The 24,556-nt window shown below is 40.1% G+C and overlaps 2 protein-coding genes across 3 annotated transcripts; one reads left to right on the forward strand and one right to left on the reverse strand.

The window, feature by feature from the left end:
• Positions 1-5,001: 5,001 nt before the first annotated feature.
• Positions 5,002-11,224, reverse strand: ca7 (carbonic anhydrase VII). Its single transcript, XM_029497974.1, has 7 exons — positions 11,108-11,224; positions 9,783-9,980; positions 8,102-8,220; positions 7,703-7,798; positions 7,413-7,475; positions 7,157-7,312; positions 5,002-5,951 (listed from the first exon to the last, which is right to left on the reverse strand). The coding sequence occupies exons 1-7, from the start codon at positions 11,142-11,144 to the stop codon at positions 5,832-5,834; spliced, it is 789 nt and encodes a 262-aa protein (XP_029353834.1). The 5' UTR covers positions 11,145-11,224; the 3' UTR covers positions 5,002-5,831.
• A 6,503-nt stretch (positions 11,225-17,727) lies between these two features.
• On the forward strand, positions 17,728-23,825 carry nae1 (nedd8 activating enzyme E1 subunit 1). Of its 2 annotated transcripts, none has more exons than XM_029497920.1 (20): positions 17,728-17,812; positions 18,156-18,262; positions 18,344-18,410; positions 18,507-18,537; positions 18,656-18,727; positions 18,868-18,947; positions 19,159-19,268; positions 19,586-19,695; positions 19,800-19,862; positions 19,961-20,024; positions 20,123-20,214; positions 20,609-20,668; positions 20,770-20,903; positions 21,119-21,194; positions 21,685-21,724; positions 22,295-22,381; positions 22,513-22,605; positions 22,802-22,916; positions 23,031-23,080; positions 23,190-23,299. In XM_029497920.1, exons 1-20 carry the CDS (start codon positions 17,763-17,765, stop codon positions 23,297-23,299), a joined length of 1,611 nt encoding a protein of 536 aa, XP_029353780.1. In that variant the 5' UTR covers positions 17,728-17,762. The 2 variants fall into 2 exon arrangements, with proteins under 2 accessions (XP_029353780.1, XP_029353779.1); XM_029497919.1 differs by having other exon boundaries at positions 17,763-17,812; positions 18,156-18,259; positions 18,350-18,410; positions 23,190-23,825.
• Positions 23,826-24,556: the final 731 nt, after the last annotated feature.

Consider the following 24,556-nt stretch of genomic DNA (forward strand, 5'->3'; position numbering starts at 1 on the left):
TCAGCCCAGGTTTCTGGTCAACTAACGGCTTTTTATAGAAACACTCTGATTTATAAAAGGCTAACAGGGACTATTTTTGACTCATTGGGCTAGAGGGATAGGGATCTTGGAAACTTGCGACGCTTCTGGTTGCATGACTGACCCCTCTGACTTGAATGTGTTGGCAGTGGTTGGCTGTGGGAGTTGCAGCAGATAGCAGATGTGGCAGGCATCAAACCGGTCATACCCCTGTGATGTTTTTGGAGGAAATCCAGAGAGACAGACAGAGAGATGATCACATGGGTCTACCCCAGTCAGACCCATTAAATTATCAGACCACACTTTAATGGGTCAGGCAGGGGATGGAATTCATAGAAATCTTTTATTCACTCTGCCTCGTTTAAATCAAAATGAAATAAATAATATTGAGTGAATTTTAAGGACCAAATAATTCAAATAATTTAGTTTGTAAATGTGGTCTAACTGTCTTATTTTATGATAGCGCAAACATAAAAGCCCAACTTAAACTGACAGTGCTAACATTTAACCAATCCATCCATGGCTGTTTTTTTCTTTAATAAGATTTTCCTTTTCTGCTTCCCTTGTAATTTATAACTCAAATTTATATTCTAAGTGATGTTGATATCGCGACTCATTGAACTGCAATATTACTTTTTGTGTTGCTTGGTTGGCCCTTTTGGCTTGAGACTTGACTTTGATTTAGTATCTCAAACTATTGTATTTGATTGCCACGTTCCGTGCAGACTCTCATTGCCCCCAGAGGATGCATTTTACTGACCTTGGCAATCTGGTTTCCTCTGGCAACTCAATGACATTGAGATTTGTTGAGTAATGACTTGAATATTAGCTATTAGATAGATTGGAAGACTGGTAATATCTTTTGTAATCTCTTTACTTTGTATCCAACACCATCATTAGCTCAAAATTTCGATTTGCCCAGTGCTGTTTAACATAATGAATAATAATAATAATAAAGAGACAAAATTGGAACGATGGACCAACTGATCAGCAGAGTTTTGACAATAAATTATATAACTTATATACTATACAAACTTGACAACATTAGCATTTGGTTTACTTCATCACTGAATGCTTAGCAAAGTCTAACAAAGCGCCAAGCCTGTTAACTCTTTGTGTCATCAGTCAGAGTAGCTCACCCTCATTAAAACTTAATTACTAATTATCCATGTATAGGTATGTGCCCTCTTATAGGCTAAAAAATTCCTATTAAAATGAAAATTATATGGTGTCTCTTACAAATACCACAAAAAAGATGCCTAAACTGTATCAAGTGTAGTCAGTGCAGCGAAATGGTTTATTCTGACTCCAAGGAAAAGACACCAATAAGCTAAAAGGTTGCCTGACCAATTCAGGCTTATTAAAATAATGGACTTCTGTGACCACTCGTTTCTATCATTGCTCATAATCTTTGATTGAAATAAGTCTGAATGTAAATCTGATTCTCAAGTCTCCAGGAGTCCATTTTATGAATCTACTCAGACAGCCAAATGTTTCCGACGCTGATTTTAAACAGACGTGTATGAAATAAATGTGGTTTGACTGAGCTCTGGTGTAGTGCTGACTCTGTGTGTTGCTATAGACACTGTGTGCAAACAGAGGGTCCTGAATTGACTCAAGGGGGCCTAAAGGCTGGTGAGTAAGGCCAGGCTAGCTCCCTGAGGCACCCTTTAGGCATTTGCTGCCCACTCAGAGTATTTCATTTCAATTCTGAGCAACTGAACTCAGATGTCACCTGAGACTGGGTGTGACTGTCATACTTGGTTTAGTGAGTAGTGTGAATCTCATTCAACATTTGCTCAGGCAAAATAAAATAAATAAATGCAAAGGCCTGAGGAGATACTTTAAAGGAAAATAATCTATAGATGAACACTTTTATGGAGCATGAGTTGACAACCAAGTATAGAATTACAGATCATGACCTCTCCTCCATGACAGCAAACCAGAGTTTCCTTTAATTATCATAACCGACCACCAACAGTGACAGGGAACTTCATCTCCTCTTCTGATGTGATTTACAATCCATCCACTGAACCAAGGCCACTGCCTGACAACCTTAGTCTCATTTGCTGTATATACACAACCCATAAAATGTATATTGTTTGGCAAGTTGTTATGGTTCTACCCTAAAACCCAATCCTGATCCTTGGTGAAGGCCAAACATCAGCTTCCAGTCATCACAGCTTATATGTGGCTGGTTTGAATGCAATAAGTCAGAGATCAGGGTCCAGCGTCCTCACAAAATAGATAACATGTCGCTAAAAACAGCTCTCTAATAAGCAGTGAAACACATGTCGCCGTAGGGGAAAGAAGCGGCAGATACTATTGTATTATGGTTTTATTTTCTGACAGGGTGATGGCGATGGATCACTGGCTTATAGACAAGTAGGGGAGATATGAGCTGGCCAACCATTTCTGTTGTGTTACGTGTGCTGTTTGTATCCATGGCAACTGCACCACGGCTGTGGTCGCTGATTGCCAGATAGAGTCGCTGTCCTTGACAATACAGAGAAACTTCCAGCAATTTATTGGTGGAAGGTCCTTTATACAGCTTTACTACTACGAAGAAGTAACTGTGTGTGTGTGTGTGTGTGTAGATGCCATTATAAGTACTGAGATTCTGAGGTCAGATACAATAATTTGGTTTAGATAACTGTTTTAATGGTATGTTGGGCCTTGGAAATGTCATACTTGTTGAACATAAAGTAGTGTACAAGAATGAAACAGAAAATTAAACAGCATTTAAATGGGCTCTACAACAGTTTCGTACTTTTCATTGTACCATAATTGTTACTTATTATGGCCCAAATTCCAGAAAACAATGGATCCCACTCCTGCCACAATGCATATACAGTATAAATGCATAGTAGCTTTTTATATCTGATAGCTGTTTCTTAAACGCCTATTATGTTCCTGCTTATGATGAGCTGTAATAACTTTTGCTCAAATGCTCTGCATTACCATTTTGAGGGATGTGTACTTTGGTGTTTTATACTGTTTTCCTTATGTAACACACTTAAGAAGAAAATCTGAATTACATTAATTTAACAGCTATAAACTAAGCTACTGTGCATATTCAGTTATTAAATACAAGATCGTGCTTGTAAAAGAACTATGAATTACATAAGGAAACAATAATAATAACCCAATATTATTTAGGTACTAGAAAACACATTTCATCTTATGAAACAGTAAGCAATTTCAAAATTTTAGGCAACCGTGAAATTAGAAATTTTCTCACTCTTCGCAAAGCTCCATCGGTGCCAAAGTAGAAATTTTACAGCAGGGTGACATATTCTCTTCATAACTTAATATCAGAGGGTCCTTTTTAAGAAAAACCACTTATTTTTTTAAGGGATTGGCTAGATGATCTCTAAGCCACTGTGTATTAATTCATCATTTCATGATCACACATCATTCTGCCATTCTCCCAACACAACCTTCTGATCAAAAACAATTTCCGCTGCATGTTTGTCCTGCAGATTCATGTTTCACAAAATGCTCAGATGTTGCTGCGTCTGGGAAAAGTCACTACAACAAGCAGGTAGGATATCCTGCTGCTAAAAATACATGTGACTGCCTATTTCTGAGGCCTGACTGTAATATCTTATTACATGGTACATTGATTGCGGCTAGGGATGATGTGCCTGCTCAGATATTCTGTCTCACTAAGACTGCCTCATGCTATTTTGGTATGATTATTTGTTAGGTGTTAAATATAATTCAAATTGATTTTTTTATTCATCAATCTGAAAACCTGGATTTTTTTCACAAGCATTAGTAGTTTGACAGAAATGTAATCCCGGCGTAAAATAACTTCTTGATGTGACAACACTTAGACAGTGGCAAGGATCACAGATAAATACAAAGTCAATTGCAATTGATAGCAAAATAAAAAAACAAAACAACCCAAGTAAAAAAAAAAAGAAGCTTGGACTTAATGTGTTCCGCTTTGTGTGTGTAATACAGAAAGCAGATGCTGCCACCAACAGGATTATTGATGCAGTGCAAATAGAGTATCTTAAAAAACCAACAACAATGTAGAATTTAGGCCGCCACATTTTCAAGGCAAAAACAGCCTACAAGGTAGAACAACTCACAGCAAATATGTCTTTGCACTTAGTTGCACATTTATCTATATATATATATGTGTGTGTGTGTGTGTGTGTGTGTGTGTGTGTGTGTGTGTGTGTGTCTGCCTGCGTTTTATGTCACTGACCTTACACTGCAAGTGACTTGATGTCAATTTTAAGGGCAATTTAACCATAGTCTGTTTTTCAAAATAGGTTGCTTCTAAATGAATGTGGATTTATAAGGTTGAATTTATTAATTGATATGGTCTGAATTGAGTTTATTGAAAAGAAAATGGTGTTTCATTCAGAAATGAATGTATTGAGCCAAAGAGTCTTAACGTTTTCTTTCCACTTTAATTTATATTTCAGTCTCACCCATTGCAATTGAAGGGCCAAAAAAAAAAAAAAAAAAAAAAAAAAAACTAATTCAATGAGCAAAGTTGGTAAATAACTGACTATGAACCCTACCAAGTTACAACCTGGCTACTAATTACCTGAACACCAGCTCTGATCAGTGACAGGTTTAAGCATTTGCCTGAATGATGCCTTCTTTGAAAACATATGGTTGATTCCAGGTACAAAGTTCAGCTAGATAAAATTTTAAGTAAGCAATATATGTTTTTTGGTATAAAAACTGACTTTATAAAATCAAATGCCTTCTCGTCAGGTGCCATTTCCCAGATTATTAAAAAAAAAAAAACAAACCCCAAAACATTTTATCAAACCACAAAACCAATGTTGTACATAGTTTGGCAGCATAAGAAATGAGCCACAATGAATTCTGAATTTTATTTGAGTAAACAGGTATATTAAAAATTTCAATGCATGAAAACATTTTTGAACAGACCATCTCCTGTGGTGCCTTTATTCATTTGTGATGTCTGGGAACAAAATAAGTTTATCCCTGCCACATAACTCTGCATTAATGAAATTTAGGTCCATCTAAATAGGGACCAGGATTACACAAAGCTGTTTTAGCTCTCACATGAGACAATGGGATTTCCATTAGCATTTACATAATAGACTACACATGCATTTTTCTTATGACTTAACTGAATCAGGGAATGAGATACTTATGGCTCCAGAGATTGATTGAGGGGGGAAAGCCTTTATGTGAAAAGGTTTAACATTAATGTGTAGAGCATGTTAAAAAATAATAAATCAGCCAGCTGGGGGCAAAAATCTCAGTTTCTTAAGCTCTACAGGACCTGAGACTTTCATGCTTTCCAGCGAGTCAAGCCCTCCTCCAGTTGGGATTTCTGGAGTGGAAGGGCACGTGTGCCTGAAGGACTGTGAATTCACCAGCAATAGGCTGGATCAACAAGGGATCAGTTGGGTTCAGTATGGAGGCTGCTTAGTGGTGAGATCCCACTGTCCGAACAACAGACTGATATGTGGATTTACCAGGTTCATACATATAATAGCACCTTCGTGTAGCACTTATTAGTCAAATAATAAACCTGCTGACACTTGTATTGCTTCATAGCATCCATCTTTATTTCTACCTAAATCAGAATGTGATCCCCCCTCTGCCAGTGAAGCGTCTGACCAGCAGAAGGAAACATGAATCTTAATCTGACAGCAGTGCTGAGAATTACTTGCTGTACCTTTTCCTTCTTCACGAACTCCATCAGAAATCCTCCTCAGGACAAGCTACTATGAGGTAAACATTACAGTCTAATGCTTTCACTCTTTAAATGAGCTTTTGTTAATCATGATTTCAGAGCCCCTGAGGTCACATTAATTGGAGGAGCGCACTTTCCTGCCTTTGAGAGGCTGGGGAGGCCTGAAGTTGTTTTCCATGCGTATCCTCTCATCCTCTTCCTCTCCAGTGAACAGAAGCATTCTAAACTTGCCCAGCTGCATAGAGAGACAAAAGTACAGAAATTCCCTTTAATATCTTTGCACAAGAGAAGAAGAAAAAAAAAAAAAAAAAAAAGAGAGAAAAACACAATGGATCCCTAATTTTGGCAAACAGGAAATCATGCATTTGTTGGAGGGTATTTTCAGCAGCGGTTGTTGCTCTCATCAGTATTCGTAGTTCAACTCAGAGACATGTTTAACAGTTTTGGACGCCAAAGGCAGAGTGGAATAAGGTCTCATGCTTTGACTATTCAAGCAATGCCTATTAGTATGGGCATTTTATTTGTTATGTTATTTTAATGGAAGTTGTTGGCTGGACACATATTGAATATCATTCAATCAATCAATCAATCAATAAATAAATAAATAAATGTCCCCACTGAGGGATTGTCATATCATCTAACACATTTTTCATTTTAGTTCTCTTATTATATGGGGTTTTGAAAAACAAAATATCCTGTTGCATAAGGGCTTTTCCCTGTTGCGTTTCCATGCAAGCGTTTCTCATTTAAAGCCCTGTACCCATGTGGTCATCCATCCATCAGGATAATCAGCAGAAGGGGATCAAAGGCACAGACTGTGGGGCCAGTTGCCAACTGATACCTCCAACCCATCCAGGCTACAAACAAATCTTTCATGACTACACCAAGAGCTCGCCTCGATTACAACTCCTGCTTTGTCATGTGTAGTCCTGTAGTAGAAGAAGACTAGAAAAGATCAACAGTGTGTGCATAATCCAATAGCTGGCATTGTCGCCAAAGGACTATTCCACAGGGAGACTTAGAAGGCATGTGCTGCACATATCCAGTTAGTCAGCTTAACTTGTCAACAACCTGGGGTTATCAGGCCTCAAACTTATGATTGCATTTAGTGCTTAGAGTAGTGGTAAAACCGTTGCAGAGCATCCCCTATAAGTGATGGTCTGCTCAGTGTTGCGGCCTCTAAATATAGCATCAACCTTTCGCCAAACATTTCTGGAAATGCAGCAGCACAAAAGTAAACAGCAAAACCATATATACTAAAGCACTGGCATACTGATCCAGTGATGCTGAGCTGTGGAGGCAGTGGATCACAGCCAGCAGAGTATAGTGGAACAGAGCCATTAACATTACACAGGCCAGAAGGAATGGTTTCAATAACTGTCTGATCACGTGCAGCTCCCCTGCTTTCAGATGCAAAAGGAACATGCATGCAACATGCACCTGTTTTTCAGACACGATGATCGGCTCCTTCAGGACAATCCAGATGACACTTTCATGTAGGGGGGGCGTGGTCAGCGATCCCAGGTATGTCCAATAGTGGAGGCTGCTGGGTAGGAGGCACTTGGGGTTGAAAGCTTTGAAATCTGTGACACTGCCCTGTAATGGAAACAACAGCTTTTATATTGCTCCAATAATGCTGAGAGCTGGTGATAAACACTTGCAATAAAATCCAGTATCAATTAACAACACTACTGACCTTAAACTTGACCATGTACAGAGCATCTGTGATCATGTGGAGCCATCTGTGGTCATCACCTGTCTTTCATAACAAACCAATCATTTTTGGGATTTGATCAGTGCCCTTTGGAGAAAGTTCACATCACATACAGTTGGTATAATCTACAAAATCTCACATCTCCTCTGTGTTTGTTGGCATGATGTCATGTACACGTAAAAGCTAATTGCAGCACTAATACAAACCAGAGTGAAAAGAAAGCACTGGGACAGAAAAAAAAAAAAAAGGACCACACTAAAGAAACATCTTACTTCTAAAAAGATGCCAAGGACAGCGAGGCCATCAGGAGCAGTAGCTGCCTCCCCAAATGTCTTGTATTTGACAGCGTTCCAGTGCACTAAATGTAGCTATAGAGTAGAAGCAGTAGGTCAGAAAGGTAACCCTCCCCTCCAAAAAAATAAAGAAACAACAACAAAAAACAAGCTTTATTGTAAGTAAAAAAATTTTTTACATTTCCTACAATTATATACCCAGCTCTAACTCCTATGATGCACAATTTCTTTTGAAGAAGGATTGAACAAAAAAATCTTCAGACATCAACTTTATATATTTTCATTATCAAGACTTACACTTAGCTACAAAAGTGGTTTAGCCTGTGCATCGCTTATCAGACGATGACACACTGAAGAATTAAATCTGAAAACACTCACCTCAGACGCGTAGCTATTTCCTGACACAGTGTGCTCAGAGCCATGACAGCCCTTTCCTCCCCAGTGGAAATGAAACTGCTTCAGTCTGTAGGGATTGTCAAGAGGGCCTCCCAGGATCACTGGTGATGATGAGATGTTAAAAAAATATCTAAGGTAAAATGACGGTATTGCATCGACACAGACCAGCTCTTTGACTGTTGTTTTCAGGACAGTTGCACCAGAGAGTGAGTCAGCCTGGTAACACCCCTTTTAAAAATGTAATTTCTCACCCAAAACTAACACACAAACAAAAGCAGACAGACTGACTGCTTCAACAACTATCATTAGAGCGGTGATGAACTGGCTGTTGTTTGAGATGCAAATGCACAGTCCTCTGCCAAATAACAACCTATGCTGAATCCACTTAAGTTGTATCTAACTTTGTATGGAGGTTAATCTGCAAACAAATATGAATAGAAACTTAAATGCATGTCCTAGTTAAAAAAAAAAAAAAAAGAGCATTATTGGGACAGTGTAGACTTGTCCAGGATAGATCAACAAGGCCGAAAAAGGCACAAAAGGAAAAAAAAAAAAAAAAAAAAAGCACTGATTGTGGTGGGAGGGGTCATGGAACGCCACTTAAAAATAACTGATGTGCTGATTCAGCCAGTTAAAGTGATAATAATGTTGTAAATCCTGACCAAGGTAACGCTGACATTAATGACTGCCAGGGCAATTAATGCCTTATCTTCCAACTATGACTTGTCTAAATTCCAAACAGCCAAACTGTTGCTCATATCATTACATTTTATATTGTCGGCATTTTCCTGCTTTAAAGAAACTTCATGTAATACTATCCTTGTTTGTTTTGTTTTTTTTTTTTTTACTTGGGTAAAAAACTGACACGGACGCACTCATTTCATGATATATGCATGTGTACACCAAGACCCAGCTGCACACTGCAAACTGACAACAGCTGCTTTAAAAAGGTTTACCAACCTCTGTCGAGCTATGGGAAAACACTGAGGAAGTGCATTCGTTTCCTCACCTCATCTCCCCTGTCATTAATTAGCTGCTCGATTGCTCTGTGGTAACTGAGCCTTGCAGCCCAACTTTTCTGAACTTATCATTCATGGTAATGATGAGGTGGGTAACGTGGATCCACCCAGTGAAAAAAGCAAACAGGGTCATAATAACCACTGATCAAAGTTATTATATCCCTTGTCCAGCAGACAGAAAGTCATACAGTTAACTGCTGGATGCACTTTCCTGCTGCATAATCAGGAGGTTTACTTGCAACCTTTGATTATGGGCAGTTATGCACATGGTTTGCACTTTCTGAAAAATCAACGTACTTTCACCTTTCAATATGGAGTTATGTTTTAGTACAGTCTTTGCCACTTGTGACTGATAGCAGATATCAGAAGTAAGAATATTTCTGACCTATCACCTCTGTCAATAATTCATAGCGGTAAATATTTTAAGACCATATATCAGTCATGCCAGAGTGATTTAACATAGTCTCTGCCAAGACTCTAATCGCAGCTCTGTTATTTTAACTGGATCTACACCAAGGTGTTTATCCCAGTGGATTTAGGGCCAGGATGTATTTAAATTGACTTGTTGGTGTATTTGAAACTGTAAAAAAAAAAAAAAAGCTTTAAAATGAAGTAACAAATAAACAAGTCCACATTTTTCTTACCTGAACGGTCATCTGGGTCTTCAAACTCTACAACCACTGAGTGTCCATTGTTGGTGATGTTGATGGAGGTACACTGATCGTAGTTTAGGGTGATCGGTCCCAGGCCAGGATCATGTGAGGTCTGATGAGGTATGATGTCAATAGGAGACTGTCGATTCCCCTGGGCAACAGGGTAGTTTTTGTGCCATACAGGGGGACCTTGACATACAAGACAGAAACTAATAAAGACTTGAACACACCCAACATATGCATCCAATTGTATGACTTAAAAAATAAAATAAAATAAAATAAAAAAAAAAGGAAAATGGGAAAATATTTCGTTATTTCAAAAGAGCAATACTAAGGGGGTTTCATTTATATATATATATCTCAACAGTCACTTAAGACTTGTTAATGACCACACTGAAGGTTGCTACTTAGTGAATAAAAACAGCTAATCTTGTAAGCATTTTATTGGGAGCATCATACTTTCATTGGGGAGTGCCAGCCTGTAACAGCAAACCAGCCTCGGCTCATTATGGTATAGCACACAAAATGATTTAGTGGCATTTAGAGGCCCGATGTACAGTAAGTAAATGATCCCCACAGCACCAGCAGCTGTCTGCATTGAAATGAGAGAGGTTGGGGCAATGGATTCAAGTTGTTCCTACCAGCAGAACTCAATTCATGTTGAGTTTGGATGAGTCTGTGCCAACTGCACTGATTAATCAAAACAACCAAAAAAAAAAAAAAAAAAACAGACTGGCCATTTTCCTTTGGCCTCTGTTTGCTTGCACCACTGTGTAAAAAACCAAAAGGACGAGTGTGAAAAATCCCAAGAAACCAATCAACACCTTCAGAAATACTGAAACAACTGGTACCAACTATTTTTTCATGTGAATATCAACAGAGGTCCTGGCCTGTACCCTCATGGCTTCGAGCGTTTCCCTGCTGCCACATGATTGCCTTACTAGGTATTTTTAAATCAGACGGGTGTCTTTATAGGCTAAACCTGCTTATTCCCCATTAAGAGCAACGTGTTTCTAATGGAAAGCTCACTGAGCGTGTATTTGACCAACCGACGCATAACAAAGTTGTTTCCCTCAGGAGCCCGGGGCAAATCTAGTGGCAAGTCAGCTTGAGGTTGCAGCAGTCATCCCTTGAAGGACGGGACTAATGTCGCATTACCAGCCTTGTCAGCGCCTGTCACGATCCTCCGGAGGATAAAATGCTCAGCAAAGCTCAACAGCAGCAAACGCTTTCTGCGCAAAGGATCGACTGACTCCTCTGAGGATGCACAGCAGCGCAGGATCCTCCCGGAGCTGAGAGATGCTGTGGGACCTTACCGTCCTCTTTTCCGTATCCCCACCGATTCCCGGTCATTGTCTCTGTCTGCGGATCCGCCGTTTGACTCCGGTGCGCACGTGCAGGACAGACACTTCCATTAGTCGGTGCAGCGATGTATGAACTTTATGTGGTGGCCGAAGGGGAAGGGCACTGTTCCTTTTGTTGACACGCCTCTTCACGCCCACACACACACAGTCCACCTGGGGGGCAATCCCTCTATATCCACACAACCATCTCCGAATTTAGCCTCAAATCGTCCCACTAACGCAGTTCAGCCAATTGTTTAATCAGCAGAGTTGTGACATTCACGAACGAATCTGTTTGTGGTGAGGACCGGTTTCCCCACGGTCCCTGAATGCAGCTAAGTGGGGGCCTGGACAGATCCCTTCATTGTGTACAGGGGGCAAAGCTAATTGGTTGTTCGTGACAGGTTGCCACCTGTTGCTGTTTTGTCTCCTACCTCACATACTAGCCTTAGGTTGTCGATTTAGTAAATACTGGCTTCCTGGGACAACTGGTTTTATAGCTTAATCTTGTTTCTAGTGCTGTTCTTTAATTCAGTGGAGCTGCGGGCCAGTCACCCTGGATGAGGTCCCCTCACTGTTTGTTGTTTGAGACGCACATTGTCTCCATCATTTGCTGTGTGAGTGTGTTAAAGTCGCTGTGACTGCACTGTGGTAGCACCCCTAGACAAACCTGAGCAGTCTGCCACCCCACCGGCCGGCTCGAACCCGCATATGTTGTTTCGGTTTACCTTTGGATTCAAGTATTGTAAGTATACTCTCCATTTATAAATAAAATTATTTCATTAGAAACACGTCTCTGTCCATGTCTGTATGTGTTCCAGTTAAGAATACGGCCACGATGTATAATCCTCATCCTACCTGGATTATCGGGTCATTCTACATCATACATCGTGGCCGTATTATTACCTGGAACACGCATTTACTTGTAGCCAGAGTTTGGATGTCTTCTGTGGACATCACTGACAACAACACGGTCCGACTCCTCATCACAGAATACAGGTCTGTCTGCCTGCAAACACACACACACACACACAAAACATTAACAACGAGTAATGTCGCGGTCCTTGTGTGTGTGTTGTGTCTGAAGCGGTGGAGTACTTCTACATTTGCGGTCAATATCTTTGTGCAGAAATAAAGCCAACATGTTAAATAAATTCCTCTGCCCCCCATGTCCCTGTCTGTTACCTGACTGCAGCTACAGCCCTCTCCTCTCCGTCTCTTCCTCTCTGATGGAGCTCCCAAACTCAGCTGTTTCTGTCAAAGATAACGTTTTGTGTCTGGCTTTAATACAAGCTAGGCTAATGGACGTTAGCATTAGAGCTGTTCAGTTAACTTACGTTACAAGCTAACAGCCCTGTTTCTTAACTTGCTCTACGTTTCTCGTCCCAAATTCACCGTTGTATAGAAAATTTCTCAACCCTTTATTTTCTTATTCTTCTTTCATTTCCTTTCTGATCACCGGACTGATGCTGACTGGACATTTTCCTACCGAACTTCAGACAACAGACAATTAGCTAGCATAGCAACAGTAACCAAGGGGGGCGGGGCTTAGCGAAGGATCGGTGGCCAAAACATTTGTTTGAGGGGGGGTTACAATTAGGAAGAAACTTTTGTAAGTCAAATATTACAAATCATCTCAGTGTGTGATTCCTTCGCTCTTTTACTGGTCTAGTCTGTGGACGAGTCCTGTCTCCGGTCTGGTCTCGGTCCATTCCTGGAAGGGTGCCGTCACCCGTCTGGTCTGGTTCGGCCTAGGTCCTGGGGGGGGCGCCGTATCTGCATTAGCCCAGTCCAATACTCGCAACCAACTAACTCCGTAGACATGTTCAGGTGCCCACACTGGGAATGGACCGTTACATACATATTCAACATTACATTATATACATTTAGGGTTACAGTAAGTCATACAATCACCATTACATATTACATTTACATCATGTATACATATTAACATTATCATCACTAACCCCGGGGTAACATTACATTATACATTCACTTCACCTACCCTAGCCGGGAATCGAACCCCTCTCACCTAGGTGCGGTAACGCTGCGTCACAGCGCTGCTCGAGTTGCAGCATACATTTGCGCTACTTCACCATTTCACATTTACGTCACCTGACCTAACCGTGATGACGTGACACCCAGAGTGGGCTTGGATTGGCTCCAGCACCCCACGTGACCTCTTCCTCTTAGCGCCGAGTCCACGCTGTTGATTTGTTAATGTTTATGAGTAAATAAATACCATGCTTTACTTTTCTTGTGTATATGCTACAGTTTAACTGGTTGATCGATCAATGATAATTATGTAGACCTATAGCCTATTTTATGGGCATGTCGTGCAAGAGATAACAGATAATGTGTAGGCTTTCAGGGAAAAAATAAAAAAGTGTTCAGTGAATGGATCATTGACTTTCGTATCAATCATGCACTTACTTGGAACCAACAGAGGGCATAAACTAATTCCCAACCCAGTTTCCCAAAGGGCGGCCAGGATGAGCGTTTGTTCTTTATGGTAAATGGACAAACGTGTGTTCAACGAGTTCGTGAATTATGAAAAATACGGACACTATCCGGTGGGTGCTTCCGAGGAGCAGAAATATGTCATTCGCAGGCGCTCTGCCCGTTTCCAAATGAACGGTAAGCTAGCTGTCCATTTCGAAGCGACTAACTAGTGTAAGTGATCCGGTGTGTCAACCGATTTGGTTCCCCCCAAATTCCTGTTCCCCTTTACGCCGTGTGCGTAGAGTCGTGCATAGTCGTGCGTAGTTGCTAAGTTACCGTGCGTACTTAAGGAAGAAACACAAATAGAAACAGCTGGGTGTACGGAAAGCGAAATGGAAAAGCCAATGTGTAGGTTACTGGTACGTTATTTATTATATAAAAAAATAAATTGAGAATGCATTTGTTCGGCCATTCTTTGTCAATCTTTGTGTAAACGGATACCAGCTAGCATATCTGTGCGAGAGTAGCCTACGTTAAGTAAACCTCACTGCCAGATCACGTACACTAGTTAGTCGCTTCGAAATGGACTGCTAGCTAACTGGTTAGCATGCTCGACTGACGAACTGATGATAGTGTCCGTATGTTTCATAATTCACGAACTCGTTGAACACAAGTTTACCATTTTAAGAACATACACTCACATGACAAACGCTCATCCTGGCCGCCCTTTGGGAAACTGGGTTGGGAATTAGTTTAGTTTATTTTTACACATTATCTGATATCTCTTGCACGACATGCCCATAAAATAGGCTATAGGTCTACACAATTATCATTGATCGATCAACAAGTTAAACTGTACCATGTACACAAGAAAAATTCAGCAACAAAGCATGGTATTTATTTACTCATAAACATTATCAAGTCAACAGGCGTGGACTCGGAGCTAAGAAGAAGAGGTCACGTGGGGTGCTGGAGCCAATCGCAGCCCACTCTGGGTGACAGTTAGGTCAGGTGACGTAAATGTGAATTAGTGAAGTAGCGCAAATGTGTGCTGCAACTCGAGCAGCGCTATGGCGCAGCGGTAATGCTGCCGCCCCGCACCTAGGTGGGCTGGGGTTCGATTCCCGGCTAGGGTATCGAGGGTAATGTATACTGTAATGATGATGTAGTGTAATGTAAAGTGTAAATGTAACGGTGATTGTATGACTTACTGTAAATGTAACGGTGATTGTATGTAATGTTGAATATGAATGTAATGTGTATGTAATGTTGAATATGAATGTAATGTGTATGTATGTAACGGTCCATTCCCAGTGTGGGCACCTGAACGTGTCTGCGGAGTTAGTTGGTTGCGAGTATTGGACTGGGCTAATGCAGATACGGCGCCCCCCCCAGGACCTAGGCCGAACCAGACCAGACGGGTGACGGCACCCTTCCAGGAATGGACCGAGACCAGACCAGAGACAGGACGCGTCCACAGACTAGACCAGTAAAGCGAACTATTTTAGTGAAAAGATTATGTTGCTATGCTAGCCTGTTGTCCAGTCGGCATCAGTCCAGTGATCAGAAAGGAAAATAAAGGGTTGAGAAATTTTCTATACAAATGTTTTTTGAAAAGGTTGTGACGGTGAATTTGGGACGAGAAACGTAGAGCAAGGTAAGAAACAGGGTCTAAGCTAACTGGACAGCTCTAATGCTAACGTCCATTAGCCTAGCTTGTATTAAAGCCCGACACAAAACTTATCTTTGAAAGGAAGAGACGGAGAGGAGAGGGCTCCAGCTGCAGTCAGGTAACAGACAGTGACATGGGGGGCAGAGGAATTTATTTAACATGTTGGCTTTATTTCTGCACAAAGATATTGACCGCAAATGTAGAAGAAGTACTCCACCGCTTCAGACACAACACACACAAGGACCGGGACATTACTGTGTGTGTGTGTGTGTGTGTGTGTGTGTGCGTGTGTGTGCGTGCGTGCGTGCGTGCAGGCAGGCAGGCAGACAGTCAGACCTGTATTCTGTGATGAGGAGTTGGACTGTGTTGTGTATGTTCTTAAAATGGTAAACTTGTGTTCAACGAGTTCGTGAATTATGAAAAATACGGACACTATCCGGTGGGTGTTTCCGAGGAGCAGAAATGTGTCATTCACAGGCGCTCTGCCCGTTTCCAAATGAACGGTAAGCAATAGTTACGTTATACGTCAAATCTAATGTCATCAGTTCGTCAGTCGAGCATGCTAACCAGTTAGCTAGCAGTCCATTTCGAAGCGACTAACTAGTGTACGTGATCTGGCAGTGAGGTTTACTTAACGTAGGCTACTCTCGCACAGATATGCTAGCTGGTATCCATTTACACAAAGAATGGCCGAACAAATGCATTCTCAATTTATTTTGTTATACAATAAATACCATACCAGTAACCTACACATTAGCTTTTCCATTTCGCTTTCCGTACACCCAGCTGTGTTTCTGTTTGTTTCTTCTTTAAGTACACACGGTAACTTAGCAACTACGCACGACTCAGCAGTAAATCGGCGTAAAGGGGAACAGGAACTTGGGGGAGAACCAAATCGGTTGACACACCGGCAGTGAGGTTTACTTAACGTAGGCTGCACTCGCACAGCCATGCTAGCTGGCATCCATTTACACAAAGATTGACAAAGAATGGCCGAACAAATGCATTCTCAATTTATTTTGTTATATAATAAATACCATACCAGTAACCTACACATTGGCTTGTTCCATTGCGCTTTCCGTACACCCAGCTGTGTTTCTATTTGGGTTTCTTCCTTAACGCACGGTAACTTAGCAACTACGCACGACTCAGCAGTAAATCAGCGAAAAGTGGAACAGGAACTTGGGGGGAACCAAATAGGTTGACACACCGGCCTTAGTTTTCGAGTTCAGTCGATTAACATTAATCCTTACATTTCCTGGAGTTTGCCCCCAGGTGGCGTTGTTGGCTCCCTCTCATACCCTCCAGTTCCGCCCCATACTGAACAACTTAACATGAACGGTGGGAACCGAACCGAAGTTCTTATTATTATTTATGTATTTTATTTGTCTTTATTTTTTTCTGTTTCATACACGGATGAGTGTGCATCTGCAACATTTGAACATGAACAACCTCATACCATTGCAGCCACTAGGAAAAAAAAAACAAAAACAAAAACAGTGTTTGGCTACTGGTGGAGGGCCTCCAGCAGAGGATCACTAGAGGGATGTACCTGATCAGAGGTCAACTCTCTTCCTCTTTTGCAGCATACAGTTGCCTTTGTGGCCCTCAGCATCTTCCCAACTGTAGAGAAATGTCCTATGTGCAAAGAACCCTAGCACAATCGCACAGACTGCATAGTGGTCTGTTTTTGTCGTACGATTTTACTAAAACCTTGTTTTTACTCTGGTGTGGTTCCAGCAGATTGCGTAGGTAAGCTCTGCTGGGCCTGCTGAACGGATATCTCTCCCATAGATATTGATCTGGGAAGGAAAGTGGGTTGCCTCTGTGTCTGAAAACTGGGGGCTGATTTTCTAAATACCCTCTACAAGATCTCGGCAGCTTCTGCCACAGGATCACCGATAAAGGAACAGGCCAAGGGAGGAAAAAGTACTCTCCTGGCTCGCTGCAATCTAACTTGCTCATGCTCTTTCTCTCTCTGTCTGTCTCTGTGCTCTGCTTTAATGTCTATCTTTTATATCTAACACTGTCTTTGGATGCACTGTCATGCAGGCTTGTCTGGATTGATCTTGATTGAATTATTATTTCACCAGCCCATCAGAAACAAAGGTCTGTATGCTGTTTGGGTGTTCATTCCATTTAGGCTTTTCATGGAACCATGCTCTTTTTACTTCAGTAATAAGCGTCGCTTGTCATTTGCATCAAAATAAATACGAAATTGTGAACGACATTGTTTTCACTGTGCTAGATGTTAATGCAATTTATATTTTGTTATATTTAGAATATATTTGCAAGTATTTTACACATGTATGTTTTTACATTTATTTTCGGTGCAAAAAGAGGAGCCTAACTATATAATCATCTGTCTCTTGATTTTTGATATACAAGTAACCCAATTTCTCAGTGAGGATTTCGGTCGAAAGTGCGAAGGTGAGTTTTTTCGCCGGTTTGTGTCGAATCTGCTTTTGAGAGAGTCAAAACGCGTCCATAGACGCCACTCTTTGGAGAGAAACCATGGCAGCCACCAGAACCTCCAAAGAACAGAAATACGACAGGCAGCTCAGGTACGTGGAAACAAACTAATCAATTTATCAGTGACCTTTTTTCATATCATTGGAGCTCTTTGCTCTGAGTATTTTGTGTGAGCGGTCACAGCAGAAACAGCGGCGGAGCGGGAATGCTAATGTTAGCTAACGTTAGCTTGGTGTTTGCGTTACAGAGCTAACACAAACACTTACAAATGAATCTGATGCTGCATGAATATTCTGCCTTTCCGTTTCATGGTGGGACACCCAGAACCCGCCAGATTGGTTTTGATGGTTAAATAAGTGTAACACTAGTTCAGTGCCGTTCAAACTGTCAGACCAGCAGCCGGATGGCAACACCTGTGTGATGTTGTGTTTTCAGACTGTGGGGTGATCATGGTCAGGAAACGCTGGAGAATGCGCATGTTTGTCTCATCAACGCCACAGCAACTGGCACAGAGATACTGAAGAACCTGGTTCTTCCAGGTACACATATGTTGGCTCTCTGATTTTTACTGTGGTGCTGTCTGAAGCATTTTCTTCACTCCATCTCCTGATCTCCTGATCTCTAATTAGGTATTGGAGCATTCACTGTTGTTGATGGACACACCGTTACTGGGGAAGATGTTGGGAACAAGTGAGAGACTAGTGTTTCTTTTAACATTGAGCTATGCTTAATGATATGTGTTAGTTATACTCTTGTATTCATGAACAAGTTCATTTTCTCTTACAGCTTTTTCCTTTGCAATAATAGTATAGGAAAGGTACGTATGCATTCAATATTTTTTCACCCGCTTTCTGCATTTCTCCATCACTGTTATTCATCTCGATATTTTTAATATTCTTTTGTGTTTACATAAGTATCTGTATTTTCTGTTACAGAACAGAGCACAGGCTGCCACTGAGCTGCTACAAGAACTTAACAGTGATGTCTCTGGAAACTTTGTTGAAGAGGTTGGTATCGCTATGGTTTTGACTTTGAGCCATTGGTTATATTACAATATATCTTCATAATGCTGACAATATTTACAAAAGAATAAAACTTACTGTGTAAATATGCAGATGAAATCATCTGTATTATCTCTTATTTCCAGAGTCCAGACAAGCTTCTGGACAACGATCCAGAGTTTTTCCACAGGTTTTCCATAGTCATTGGTGTCCATTTGCCGGAAAGGTATGAACTATATTTACATGATTGTAGTTATTCTGTAACAAGCGTTGTAAAGAATTGTTGTAAGATTCAGTCTTGCTGTTCAGTCGTTGAAATTAAGAAAGTTTTACTTTTTTACTCTTTTTTTTTTTTTTTTTTTTTTTTTTTATTCTTAACATCTTTTGCAAAAAGATTTGATTTCACTAGTTACCTGTTGTTACCTGAAATTCAACAGCACGTGTTTGCGACTTGGTTCAGTTCTGTGGAGTGCCTCAGTGCCTTTCCTGGTCTGTAAAACCTATGGCCTCATTGGCTACATGAGACTAGTGGTGCGAGAGCACACGGGTAAGGTTCCCAGTGTTTATCTTAAAGCCCATTTCATAATAATATTTTACAATAATTACAATGCAACAAGTGTCATTGTGTTTACAGGTATAGTGCTTTAAGTTCACCTGGAGGCATGAATCTATGATGCTAATATAGCACTGTGATAAATAATGTTATGTTGTTATAAAGGGCTCTCTCCAGAAATTGACATGAGATTATTTACATCTCATATGCCAATATCCACTTTTCCAAACCTAACATTGTGTTCATAGGTCACAGTTGTAATTACAAAATTGTTCTTACATTGATTGACATTTTACTATTTCTGTCTTCAGTGATTGAATCTCACCCTGACAATGCTTTGGAGGACCTAAGGTTAGACAAGCCCTTTGGCGAGTTCAAGAACCACATTCAGTCTTATGACCTTGATAACATGGACAAAAAGGTGTGTTGTTTGATGTCAGCACACGTGTTCACATGTACATTACTCGGTTGACATTTTGCCATCTTTACTCACAGATATATTTATATGTTATATCTAATCTGTAGGATCACAGCCATACACCATGGATTATTATAGTTGCAAAATACCTGGAGAAATGGCTTAGTGAGGTACAGTACATTTGTTTTAAAGTGTCATCACTGATGTTCATTATCAAGATCTTTTTGTTATTGTTGCTACACAATAGTTTTTGCTCCTGTCTGTGTAGCACAATGGCCAGGCACCGAAAAATTACAAAGAGAAAGAGGCCTTCAGACAGTTTATCAGGGAAGGTATCAAGGAACGTCTTAAATGCAGTTACTAGTAAGTTCAGTGACATGACAGTGTAACTTAAACTGATCTGCCATTTATTTTTATTACATTCTTTCAGGTATCCTGAAGAATGAGAATGGCGTCCCAGAGGATGAAGAGAACTTTGAGGAAGCTATTAAGAATGTCAATACAGCTCTAAACCCAACCAAGGTGCCCACTCTAAAGTTCTATTGATTCTTAATATTTATTTTGAATCTCGTGCAAAATGTCTTAAATTTTATAGAACCAATCCATTTATTTTCTGAAGCCTCACTATCTAGTGCAGGGACTATTCTGTGTGGAGTTTGCATATTCTCCCTGTGCCTGCATGTGTTTCCTCTGGGTACTCCAGTTTCCTGCCACCATCCAAAGACATCATGTTTGGGTTAATTGATGTTTCTAAATTGTTCGTAGAGCTGAGTAAGAGTGGTTGTTGGTCTCTGTCTGTCTCTGCTCCAGCCCTCATGACCCGCGGCCTGGAAAAGGATAAGCAGTTGAAGATGATTGAGTGAGCGAGCCTCATTATTTTCATTTACATCTGCTTAACCTCCTCTTGTGTCTGCAGATTCCAAGTACAGTAGAAGATCTGTTCAACAGTGAGCAGTGTAACAACATCACATCACAGGTTTAGACTTTTTTCTATCAAAAAGACACAGTTTTATTAAGTTTGAAATATGCGGTGATTGGGATTGCTTCCATTTTAAATCTGTGGTGTGTGATATATAGTCCACAGCCTTCTGGGTGATGCTGAGAGCTATCAAAGAGTTTGTTCACAATGAAGGCAATGGAAGCCTGCCTCTACGGGGAACCATCCCAGATATGATTGCAGACTCACAGAAGTTTGTGAACCTTCAAAACGTGTAAGTGTGTAATGTGTGAGTGTTACACGTGTGTGTGTGTGTGTGTGTGTGTGTGTGTGTGTGTGTATATTTCTGGAAAGACAAGAACAAAAGAAAAGTTCCCCCTCCATTCAAGACATTCAATCTTATACCTCACAGTCAAACAGTGCAAGAGTTGTTATAATGTGGCTTTCTAGGTGTGTTGCGGTTAAATTTTAATTTTTACTTTGTTGCAGTTACAGGACGAAGGCCATGCAGGATGCAAAAGCTGTTTTGAAACATGTAGAATGTCTTTTGAAGTCTGTTGGAAAGGTATGTGGCAAATCTGTATCCTCACTGAATGTGTGTTCAGGTAGGTGGTGAAGAGGTTTGAAATCAGGAATTTCTCTATTCAGTTAATTTCTTCTGTTCGCATGAAACATCTAATAATGCAAATTAATATGCTGTGGAAGCAGTTAGGTTTGGTGTAGCACAGCACCCACATTAAAACTATTGTGGCGAGAGATTTTATTTCAATCATAGGCTAACAGCATTGCCTGAAAAAAAGCACTAACAAGAAAGTGGCTAAATGTTTAATGTGATTCACAAATATGTGTGGATGTTCCAACTGCATCCAGGCATGTTCATGTGCAACCCTACAACAAAAAGCTCACCTGAAGCCATGTTGGTATTAAATTGTATTATAGCAATAATAGACTTTACCCTGACGTACTCAATAAATGGGGGGAAAAGTGTTTTTTATTTGAAATACATTTGACTGAGGATTTTTGCTGAATTTATTTTCAATTCTAATTTTCAAAAGCCACCAGAGAGCATTTCTGAGAACGACATCAAGCTATTCTGTAAGTAACCTACTCTCTAATTTGTAAAATTTTTCTCATTCTGTTATATTGTGTGTGTGTCTATGCATGCCCACAAATTCATAACACGTATTAAATTTTGTGTTCGTTTTGAGAGATACTGACTTGCAGTTTGATCAAATTACAGAGTCCATAAGTATAACATCATGTAAGTTGTGTAATGCAAGACAACTGGTTGCCATTTATTTGAAATAATTCCGCCTTTGATTAAATCTGGTAATTAGTATAATATCCATGGAAATGAACCCGCTGTGGATCTGTTTTCACATGCATGTATGTAAACAAGTTGGAATAATGTTTGAATCTAAATTACCTTATGCCATATACTCAGCTAATCGATATTATACTAAATCAGCAGTACTTGGAAGCACCACATTAATCACTAGTTGCCTTCACGCAGCAGTGGTAACTTTTCAGACTTAAACTTATATTCCTCATGTAACACAATATGTTTGTTTTGGACTCAGCATACAATTGAAGTCTAATCTCTTACATTGGTGTCTGTTACAGTTGGAGCTTTGTCTTAATTGCTGTCATTTATGTTGGGCCTAGGTAAGAATGCATCATTTCTGAGGGTGGTGCGCTGCAGATCTCTGGCTGAAGAATACAGTGTGGATTCAGTAAATAAAGATGAAATCAGTGAGTTGGGAATAGATGTTCTTTCTGACCATCCAGTGTTGTTCTTCTTAATTTCTTCTGTTTGCACTAACTCACCCACTGTTTCGTATGTAAGCCACATTCACCACATAACAATAGCTGTTTCTTCTCAGCTTCATGCATGGACAGTCCAGATAGCGAGATGGTCTTCTATCTCATGCTCCGTGCCGTTGATCGCTTCTTTCAGCAGCACTCCCGCTACCCAGGTACAGCCAACATCCATGCAAATTTATGTTCATGTAACATTCATATAACTTGTATTGTCCTCAACGTCAATAATGCTGATGTCTCAAGAGCTCTGGGGAGGTGGTGAAAGACTTAATATATAGATATATGAGGTCCTATTTTTCATCTCCAGTTTGTCTTAAAAATTCCTCCTTATACCTTATCCTCTCTTCCCAGGAATTTACAACTATCAGGTTGAGGAAGACATCAGCAAACTGAAGCTCTGTGTAAACAGTCTGCTGCAGGAATACAGCCTCAACATCAACATCAAAGACGACTACATCCATGAGTTGTATGTCATTGTCACTCTGTTGATTTGTTTATGCGACTTGCTATTAACATTGACTGTCAAAGACGGTGCCAAATGATTATACTTTTTTTTTTTTTTTTTTCCCTCGCCACTCAGTTGTCGATATGGTGCAGCAGAGCCCCACACAGTTGCAGCGTTTTTGGGAGGTAAAGTTTTTTTAGCATTTCTAATGTGCAGAATATCTCACTAAAACGGAACTAAGAAGCAAAAAATGTCCACTAATGTTTGTCAATATGTTTTCAATATTTTGTGTAGGATCAGCCGCTCAAGAGGCCATCAAGATCATCAGCCACCAGTTTGTGCCCTTTAGCAACACTTTCATTTACAACGCAATGTCACAGACTTCTGCCACCTTAAATTTGTGAGTTTAGTTACTGATGGTGAGTTTTCTTAGAGAAATCTCAGCGGAAATGGGGCACGAATGAAAGATACATATGCTGACTCAGTTGACTTCAATAATTTGAAATTCTAAGCTCCTCATCAGGTTTTTAAAGAAAGGAAGAATGATTATCCCAAAACCTGACCCATTTGAATGGAATTGCTTCATAAATGTGTGCACTCACAGCTTAAAATATTTCTCATGGAAATACGTCTATTGCTTAACATGATGCAACCACATACATATAAAGTTTTTTTTGTGTGTGTTCAGCAAACTGGAAATGGAAACTCCTAAGCACAGCCTCCTATATGAAGTACTTATTTGTTGCATTTGTGAAACCCCATATGTATAGATGATACACTGTAGCAGCACTGTCTACTTTAATCACAACTCTCTTATTGTATTTTTTGGAATAAGGTGGAATGTCTTTGGTTAAAATGAAAACTCTCGTACCATTGCAATAAATAAAAAAATAAAAAAAAATCTAAGTTTTCCCTGAATTGTGTTTACTTTAATTTAAAGTCAAAGTCACACATTCATCGCATATGAACCGTCGAGCTGACACAGTTTCTCTACTGTTCAGATACAAAGTGATAAGCTCTGTTTTGAGCAACTGTAATTTGTGGATTTATTTAAATGTTGAAACAAGGATTACACAGTTATTTATCCAGAATAAATGTTAGCTGGCAAGCATGTGAGCTTCTTCAGAGGACCTAAATGGGACTTGCCTGTTGACATAATCAAGCTGACTTTTGTACAATGTTGGGGAAAGTAATTAATGAAACACTAGAGGGCAGTCTTCCATGTTTTACTATCATGGGTTATGTGCTCTCATTACCAGTTGCTGTTTTTTTGTTGTTTTTTTTTTTCAAAAATACCTGTTTAGTAACCAATCCCTGAATGCTCAGCTATGCATTGGACATAGTTAGTTGTAAGATGTTAACAAAAACTTTTCATGTTAATTATTAACCAATACATAGTTTTTCTGTTGCACTCTTCCAAGTGAGTATGAGAATTATGCTGTGAGTGTCATTGTGATGTAACTGTAGGGCAGAATCAAGATTTTCATTAGTTGTTTTTTTTTTATTCCCAGACCGGCAGAACAGAAATCTGCCCTCAGAGGATCTTTTTCTTTTAAGACTCTCTCCAACCTTCTACCCCCGCCCCCTAACACACACTTACCCCCATCTCTTGTTGTACAGCTATCTGCCTCACATTCTCTTTCTCACACAGACACACACCC

This window comes from Echeneis naucrates, chromosome 3 (genome assembly GCF_900963305.1).
Source record: "Echeneis naucrates chromosome 3, fEcheNa1.1, whole genome shotgun sequence".
Classification (NCBI taxonomy): Eukaryota; Metazoa; Chordata; class Actinopteri; order Carangiformes; family Echeneidae; genus Echeneis; species Echeneis naucrates.